General features: G+C 41.5%; 1 protein-coding gene across 1 annotated transcript in view; it reads left to right on the top strand.

Moving 5' to 3' along the window:
- The first annotated feature begins 2076 nt into the window (after positions 1 to 2076).
- The window catches only part of TRRAP (transformation/transcription domain associated protein), a 342568-nt gene continuing 335158 nt past the window's right edge, over positions 2077 to 9486 (top strand). Inside the window, exons 1-3 of the mRNA XM_030212524.1 lie at positions 2077 to 2241; positions 3838 to 3887; positions 8130 to 8240. Of these exons, the coding sequence (XP_030068384.1) occupies positions 2142 to 2241; positions 3838 to 3887; positions 8130 to 8240 (261 nt within the window). The 5' untranslated portion in view covers positions 2077 to 2141. The remainder of the gene's footprint in view (positions 2242 to 3837; positions 3888 to 8129; positions 8241 to 9486) is intronic.

Below are 9486 nucleotides of genomic sequence, written 5' to 3'. Positions count from 1 at the left end.
AAAAAAAAAAAATAGCTCCCAGGTGCATAGCTCCTTTACCTTGGGTGCTGAGCCCCCCAAATCCCCCCCAAAACCCACTCCCCACAAATCTACACCATTGCCATAGCCCTTAAGGGTGAAGGGGAGCACCTAAATGTGGGTAAAGTGGGTTTTGGGGGGGGGGGGGTTGGAGGGCTCCCATTTACCACCACAAGTGTAACAGGTGTGGGGGGGGATGGGCTTGGGTCCGCCTGCCTGAAGTCCACTGCACCACTAAAACTGCAGGGACCTGTATACTGCTGCGATGGACCTGAGTATAGCATTTGAGGCTGGCAAAAAAAAGTTTTTAAAGTTGTTTTTTTGAGGGTGGGAGGGGGTTAGTGACCACTGGGGGAGTCAGGGGAAGGTGAGCCCCGATTCCCTCTGGTGGTCATCTGGTCAGTTCGGGCACTTTTTTGGGACTTGGACCTGAAAAAAAAGGGACCAAATTCTCGCCAGGGACGACCTTCTTTTTTCCATTATCAGGCGAATCCGGCCATCTCAAAGCACGCCCTCGTTCCACCCCCGTCCTGCCTTCGCTACGCTACCAACACGCCCCCTTGAAGTTTGCCCGCCTCCACGGCGGAAAGCAGTTGAAGCCGGCCAAAATCGGCTTTCGATTATACCGATTTGGCCGGCTTCAGGAGATCGCCGGCCATCTCCCGATTTGTGTTGGAAGATGACCGGCGAGCTCTTTTGAAAATAACCTGGATGGAATAATTTCTGTTTGCAATTTTAGCAGGCTCTTGTGGTGGCTCTCAGAAATCATCACTGCAAATAGAATAAACAAAAGGAGGTTTGTTTTATTTTCTTATCCTGTTTAGTTTCGAATTTTGTGATACCTGAGATTACAGGTGGAAACAACATTTCACTTAATGGAGGTAGTTCTGAGTGGATTGAATGTTGCAGAATTTGCAGTTCATCCTATGTTCTGTTCTGTTTTTTTTTTTAATCTGTAAAGAGTTTCAGTCTGCTGTGAAACAGTTTGAAAATAATGGAATCCAGTCTTTTTGACTGGGGCACGGATCTTCTCGAACCAACTACTTTTATGGGCTGCATTGTATATTTTTAGTTATTGCTGTGGTGGGAATGACTGTATTCACTGTGCAACCCAGACAAGTGTGGAAAAATGCAGTAATATTATCAGCAGATTGAAAATATTTTCGTTGTTTTCACCTTTAGGATAATGGCTCCTTGGAAGAAGTAACACAGGGAGAGTAGTACCAGATCACAATCCAAAATAGAGAGGTTAAGTTTATTAACAAGGGACCTCCCTTAACACAGGAAGAGCATGACACGTTCACGTTACGCCAGAGCAGGTTGCATTAGGGTTCACAATCTGTTGAAAATTGTCATTTGTGGTGCTTCTAAAAGCTGATGCAATCAAAATTGTACCCACTGAAAGTGCAAACTTAAAAAAAAACGTTTTCAGTAAGGTTTCGCTTAATATTTGGTCCTGCTCCGATAGCGTCACTTAATTCACGAGAAGTGAGTTCGTTGCAGAAGTTGAACATGGTCTGGGTAACTCCTGAAACAGAGGTTTGTTAAGTGACTGTGAAACGCTGGCCACTGTTGGAGCAGGACCATATATTAAGTGAAACTTTACTGAAAAAGCTTTTTAGTTTGCACATTGAAGAAATATGTTTAGAAGATATGCTTGCCGAGAGAGGTTTTCTTTATGCCGATGACTGACATTGTAGAGCAAGGCACAAACCCTATAAATTCCCTGAGGCTTTTGCCTTTGTTTGAATACTTTGCAGACTAGAAGTAGTCAGTGACATACTTTTGATGGAGTATTTTTGTATATTTCCTTAGAACAAGTGTCTTAAACTTAATCTTTGCACACCACTAAATGTATCTGATATAATGGAATGATTGTCATAACCGTACTCTGTAAGCCACATTGAGCCTGCAAATAGGTGGGAAAATGTGGGATACAAATGAAATAAATAAAAAATAAAATAATGTGCATAGAAATTGCAGGTAGATATTAATTTCATGCTCTAAAGTATTATTATTATTATTATTATTTTTAATAGATGGACTGAACTTATAACACCGGTGATTCCTTAATAAATTTGAACCTCTTTGAGCTAATCATTCTCACTTCCCCTGTTACCGAAATGGCATTTGTTGCTCTACCAGGACCCACCGTGGTTGATCAAACCACACTGATGAAAAAGTACCTTCAATTTGTGGCTGCTCTGACAGACGTTAATACACGTGAGTTGATCTTGCATGTCTGTAATGAATTGTACTCACTGTGCAGGTTTCTTTACTTGACTGCCTTTTGTGTAGTGAGCCTATTTTCAGTCTCTTTACCCCATTTTTACCAGTGTAGTCCAACCATGCCAATGCCAGGCCTTAGCCAGGTGCTACAATGCATGCTTCCCTTTGGCCAGGGTATTTGCAAAGCTTGTCTCTGGCCAGTAGGTGGCACTGTAATGTAATGGCTGGGGCTTTTCCCTGAAAAGGGAGGGAGGGTTGTAAACATTTTCTGAGAGCTTCTCCAGCTTCTGAGCCCAATCATGCTTCAGTGTGAAAATATTGGTAAAAGTTACATAAATGCATTTTCTTCCGTACTCTGTTAAATACAAAATTTAAAAAGATGTATATTTTCCAAAAATCAAACATCCTTGAGCAGCATGGCCCTCTTTCCTTTTCCTCCCCTCCCCTCTCATCCATACGCAGCATGTTCCTTTGTCCTCTCCATCCCCTTCTATCCCATATGCTCTTTCTCCCTTTTCCCCTCCCCCCCCTCCATGTGCATCCCCCTTACCAATCTTTTTTCCAGCCCCCTCCCCCCCCCCCATCCATCACACCAGCCACAGCACTGAGTCAGGGTGCCCTCCCCAAATGTACCTCAATGCACCCTGGTGGTCTAGTGACCTCTTGAGGACAGGAAAGATCCCCACTGTTTCCTGCCTGCTTCCGCTGCTTCTTTACAATGGTTGCCGAGACTTCAAGCAGTGGCCTCCAAGACTTCCGAGGATGTCTTGCGAGGCTGCTGTTTGAAGTCTCGGCAGCCATTTTGATGAAGCAGTGACAGTGGGCAGGAAAGAGTGGGGACCCTTCCTACCCCTGAGAGGCAACTAGACTATCAGAATGCATTGAGGTACGTTCGGGGAGGGCGCCCTGAGGCTTGGGGCGGAAGGAGAAGGGTTGCCTGCACTTCTGCGGAAACCTTGTAGACCTGGGTCCATCCTCAAGGTAACTGCAGGATTCTCGTTAACTCCGTTCCCGTGCAGCTATCAACCAGACTCTCCTCTTCCTTAATAACTTCATTATGCTGCTTTGTGTTAGGATTGAGGTATATAAAGGTGTACATACTGTAAATCATAAACTGCATTTTAATGATATGTTTCTTTTTAAATGAAAAACTAGAGCCATGTTCTTATGGTTAGATGGATAGTCGTAGGCACTGACAATTCACTCTTCTCTTGTTCTCACATATGTTGCCTGTCTTGGCTCCTGATGTAGTCTAGAAGCATGCATTTTTTTTGCATACCCAGTTTTACAATGGCAACATAAAATCATGTTAGCCAAATTGTTTTCAATGTGGAAAAAGCAAAATGATGAGACTTATGTTCTTGAGCCCCAGAGAAATCATGAAAGTGTGCCTGGGTGGTGTGTGATGATTCGATAGGGTGGTTTGTGAGGTGTGTGCATGTGGATTTCAGTGGGCGATGGAAGCAAAACTGATAAGATCTGATTGCTGCCTTTTCACTCACTCCCCAGTGCCTTGTCTTCATTTCTGAAGGCTCTTTTGATTCTGAAACGCAGATTTAATTTTCTTTTGTTTGTTTCCATGTCTTTTAGCTGATGAAACAAAGTTGAAAATGATGCAAGAAGTGAGTGAAAATTTTGAGGTACGTTTGCCGGCTTGGTTGGGAAGGTAACTACTTTGTACCAGAAAAGTCTAGTGGTGTATCAAGTTTTAATAAAACATAAGGTAGCCAGACTTACCTCCATGGCCTTGGAGTTGGTAATACCAAACCTTTGACTCCAGCTCCTCTGTTTTTGTACTGTCCGACTCCAACTCATACTGATATCAGGCTTTACGTTTTTTGTTCTGGATCTAAAGTACTGGTAAATATAACTTTAGATCCAGGACAAAGAGAGAGATGTATTTTTTTTTCAATTTTTATTTATTAAAGTTTTACATAAAGGGGTTCTTTTACTAAGGTGCGCTAAATGGTAAGACATCCATAGGAATATAATGGCCGCCTTATCATTTAGTGCACACTAAATCTGTTATCGCGCCTTAGTAAAAGGACCTCTAAGTATGAACAATGCATAAAGAAACATCAATTAAAGTACAAACAATTAACTGTGCTTAGAAACAATCCTACTATATAAATGAAGAGTGCGTGGCACGTCACAAATCTCTTCCGATGTTGATAGAGGAGGCAGGAACAGAGCTACGGGTGACCGGCAAGCACCGGGCGGGGATCGTCCGACAGCAGCTCCGAGGCGCACTCCGACAGGTCCGATGAGCTGCTGCCGCCGCTTTGACCCGGGCGCTTTCCTCTGCCACCATCCCCTGGGGCGGCTTTCCTGGGCGGGGGCTCGGCTGGACCCAGTGGGGCTCCGACCGCTTTCTTGCCCGTTTTAATGGGCTCAAAGGCTTTTCGGACAATAAATCGCATCGTTGTAGACTAATAAGGAAAACAGAATTGCTTAGTATAAAGGTAAATACCTCACATTATAAAAGAGTTCTGGCAATATTTATCCAGGAGAGACCAGATTTTTAACGTCGAGGAGAAACTGCCTCATTTATGGGCAGCAGGCACTTCATATTTGCTGAATAAGCAGATTTGACTCCAGCATTCATGTTTATTTATAAAACGATTGTTTTTTTCCTATGGGAGATAATTACTGTATATGGCTGTCTAAAGCAATCATAATATTGAAACGTTTGGTAAATTCTGATGATATTGAAATACTAGGAATTGTGGAGCATAGGTTCTTTGATTTGAAAGATATTTGAAATTTTCGCCCACACCAATGACCAGAATACGTTGAGATTCTTGCAGTGAAAGATAATAAGGTGCCAGTGTCTTTGAAGCGCGACCAGCGTTTATTAGATTTGACATTTTGGTATCAGATTCCTCTGGCATGGAATGCTGCTGGAGACTATGGAAAACAGGTCTGTCTGAGAGGCTGGAGAATCATTTGCAGGTATTACAATATTTACACCTTATTTTTGAGGGCACAAATATGCCGGTGGAGTGAGTGAGTGTTTCTGCTGGTGAAGCTGTAGCGAAACAGTTCGCTCTGTTGAGCGTTCGACACACCATTTCAGATAAGTGACCCGCTTTCATAAACCACTTTGTATAAAGCTTTTGTTATAGAGTTTCTATGAAAAGATGTTTTTCAAAATTTATGGAAAAAAGTTATTAAAAAAAAGTGGTGTTTAATGGATTAAAAAGCATATTAAACTTAAGAGAAGTCCTTTTCTGGACTTGTAAGGAAGCTGGTCAGTTTCTGTCCTATGCTAAAACTGGGGACATATAATCTGTCCTCTCGTAGTTAAGATCTGAAGAACTTCTATCAGTATACTTGATTGATGATTATTGATTCATCTTGCATCAGTTATTGGAAGGTGAAGTTTATTCATGAAGCAAGAAAGCCATTGAGTGGAATAATCACGCTTCGAAAATTTAGCCATTTTTGCAGGCGGCCAATACGCTTTGTGAAAAACTAAATAAGAATATTGGAGAATCGCAGCTGATAAGGAGGAACAAAGAACTTTGGTCCAGAACAGTTCCCACTGGGCAGGAGTTAAATCCAGCTTCAAATTTGATTCCTATATTTTTATTAGCTTATAGCCTGTGTTTTTGTTAGAAAGTTGAAGATCTTTGTATATCTTTGAGGCAGTTTTAGTTATATCTAATAAAGTTTGACTAGAATCCAAAGAAAACAGGAAGTTCACCTATGACAATCCAAGGACAACAGCAGAGAAAGTAGAGGATGACACGTGACCTGCAGGTGGTACTTCAAAAAAAAACCCTGTTGCCGTAAATTCTCCTAGTTCTGGATTTACGACAAAGTTTTTTTTTTTTTTTTTTTTGAAGTAATGCGATTCTTAGTTTATCTTCAGATGCATTCTCTTTGCTGGTTTTTGTAGTGCGTTGCACCAAGTACAATACACAGCAGTACCCACTGAGTGTATGTATGTGACTCCTGAAGCAGGCGGCACGCCCACCGAAACATGGACTTGTGTCGGGTCTCCATTGTTGGTGCTTCAATAAAGGTGTTTTATTCATAACTCCGTGCCTGAAGGTCATGTGTCATCCTTTACTTTTTCTAATAAAGTTTGACAAAATTTGAATACGTCAGACACTATACTATAGGTAGCTGACGTATTTGTGGATAGAGTTTGGCTTAAGAGGTTCCAAAAGGGTTCATGCATTGATTGTATTCCAAATTGTGTGCATATGTCTGCAAATGATGAAAATGTACCATTGGTAATCAGTTGTGTAGGTGACCAAATTCCGGTGTTTCACCAAATTGTACGTTGCATAGATGAGTGTTTAATTTTTTAAAAATAGTTATATCATAAGTGAATTGGACCGTTTAAAATTTACCTGTTTCATAACAGCATTTGTTAAATGAGAAGCGGATCCTCTGTAAAAGGGAATCGATTGATTGAAGGAAGGAGATTTAAAGGGCAGGGTTGAATTTTGTCTCTTTCAAAAGTCACCCAACTGGGAGAGTTATGGTTGTAATGGGGTTAAAACCAAATTTAGCTTGCAAAGTGTAGAGAAGCCGTGTGATAGAGATTGAAATTGGGTAAATTAACTCCATGTTTAGTTCAAAGTAGTTTTAGTTTGTCTCATCCTCCTGTTCTGGGAACTTTCTAATGCCATAGAATTTTGTGAAAAGTTTGTCAATATTCTTATATAAAGAGGGTGTGAACTCAACAGGTATCATGTTTAGAATATGATTGATTTTGAGGGCTAGTACCGTTTTTACAGCCTCTATTTTTCCCCATCCGGATAGAAAGAGAAGGGATCAGTTATTTAATAATTGCCGAAGCCAAACTACTGCATTGTGTTGAAAAGATATGGCTACTCAGTCCTGTCGAACGCTTTTTCAGCGTTGAAGGAGAGGGCTACCAAGGGTTCATCAGAGGATTGAGAATGAGATAAAATATTTCAGAAAAGCCTGGAGTTATCATTTGATAAGTTTCCGTGTGCAAAACCATTTTGATCTCTGTGAATTAAGGCAGTCACGGCATGATTGATTTTATTTATTTATTTATTAGGATTTACTTGCCGCCTTTTTAATGGATCTCACTCAAGGCGGTGTACAGCAAGCATAAGCCAAACATAAGCAATAGAAGATTACAGCGATACAAAATACTCAAATAACAATATGATTTAGTCTGGAAGTGAGAATTATAGCGAAAATTTTATTGTCTAAATTTATCGGTGAGATTTGTCTGTAATTTTTGACCTTTGATCCTTGCCTGGTTTTGGAATGACTATAATTGTAGAGTGAAGCACGGACTGATATAGTTTCAAAAGCTGGGGGCTACTTGGCATGGCCAAGTAGAATTTGATAGGGAGGCCATCGTTGCCAGGGGCTTTACCGTTGGGTAGGGACTTCGTTGCTTTTAATATTGTAAATCTGTTACTTTGGGGTGGTCTAAGTTTTTTTTTTTTCAATGAAATCTTGAAAAAGTGAGTCATAAACTTGACAAATTTTATAGTCCTTATCACTTGAGAAGCTTGAACATAGCCAGTGAAGGAGGGCGTTGTGGCCACTGCCCTTCTAATATCTACTTGTGGATTTTTGTGTATGGCTTTGCAAATGACTGCACAAAGTCGGTTGTAGCTGCTCGATTTGAAAAGGAAGTTGGGTGTGGGATACAGCTGGTAATGACAAACTTTAATATCTTGAGTCTTTTGTCAGTCTTGCCTGGTCAGGGATTGCCGATGTCTGGTTGTCTGCCCTTTACAGTAGGTTGGAGTATGTGGGACTGGTTTGTTGGATTGTATCTGTCAGAAGAAGTAGGTGAAAATTCAATAATGGGGAAACATTTTTTTTAAGTGAATCTCATGGCTGTGGTGGTGATACTTTTTTTTTTTTTTTTTGCTTTTCAGAATGTGACATCATCACCTCAGTACTCCACCTTCCTGGAACACATCATCCCCCGATTCCTCACCTTCCTGCAAGACGGAGAGGTCCAGTTTCTGCAGGAGAAGTCAGCTCAGGTATCTTATCCCCGATCTGTGAATGAACGTGATGATGCCAAATGATGAGCATGGATGCAATCTCTTTCCCAGTTCATGATGACTTGAATGAATGAGTTCAAACTCGCTGGCGATGAATGTTAAGACCAATGTGAAAAAAAAATTGAGTAGAGGCACAGTAGTTTTTAGATCCAAATTCCAAACACGGGGGCCCTTTTACTAATCTGCGCTAAAAAGTGGCCTACGCTATACTAGAACGTGGGTTGCATTCACGCTGAGGCCACACTTAGTAAAATGGCTGCATTTCCCCCATTAATGGCTATGCGCTAATTTCCCAATTAGCATGTGGCCATTAGTGCGGGAGCCTTTACTGACATCTATTTTCTAGACGGTAAGACTTCCCATGCTAGCCACTTGCTAATTGGCTAGCATGCATCAGCGTAGCTGTGCTAATTGATTTGCACTTCGATCTCCACCCCCTAAACACGCCCCTAATGCTAAAAAATGTGAAGCGCGTGCCGATCTGAAAACTACCGCAGGACGCCTGAGCCGCACCCTGCGGTTCTGCATTTTTAGCCTGTGGTAAGCACGTGTTAGCGCTTTGTAAAAGGGCCTCATGGTAATTTTCTATTAGTAACAGAATCAAACCAGTGAGGTAGGTCCAAAGAGGAACCTTTATTGAAATTAAAAAAACGACCGATACGGCCGTGTTTCGGCCCAAAGGCCTGCCTCAGGGGTCTTGTAAAATCTCTGATATCGTAGAAGGTGGTGGATATCAAAATGTATTGTAGAAGTATTCAGATAATGAGATCCTTCAGCAATCTTCTGTCTTGCAAAAGCACTGCAGGAAAAGACCATGGCCGTGTGATCGGCCAGCGTAAATATTACAACTATATCAAAACATTGTAATATTTACGCTGGCCGATCACACGGCCATGGTCTTTTCCTGCAGTGCTTTTGCAAGACAGAAGATTGCCGAAGGATCTCATTATTTGATTACTTCTACGATGCATTTTGATATCCACCACCTTCTACGATATCAGAGATTTTACAAGACCCCTGAGGCAAGCCTTTGGGCTGAAACACGGCCGTGTCGGGTCATTTTTTAATTTCAATAAAGTTTCCTCTTTGGACCTACCTCACTGGTTTGATTCTGTTTCTCATGGTTTCATGGGGTTTTTTTCCTCCTCCTTGTTGGTTTCCTGTTTCCAGTTTTCTATTAGTGACTTAAGGCTCGTTCTTTATTACTGGAATGCATGTTTCCAGT

The sequence above is a fragment of the Microcaecilia unicolor genome, chromosome 8, assembly GCF_901765095.1.
Source record: "Microcaecilia unicolor chromosome 8, aMicUni1.1, whole genome shotgun sequence".
NCBI classification, from domain to species: Eukaryota; Metazoa; Chordata; class Amphibia; order Gymnophiona; family Siphonopidae; genus Microcaecilia; species Microcaecilia unicolor.
This window is presented reverse-complemented; position numbering and strand designations above follow the sequence as displayed.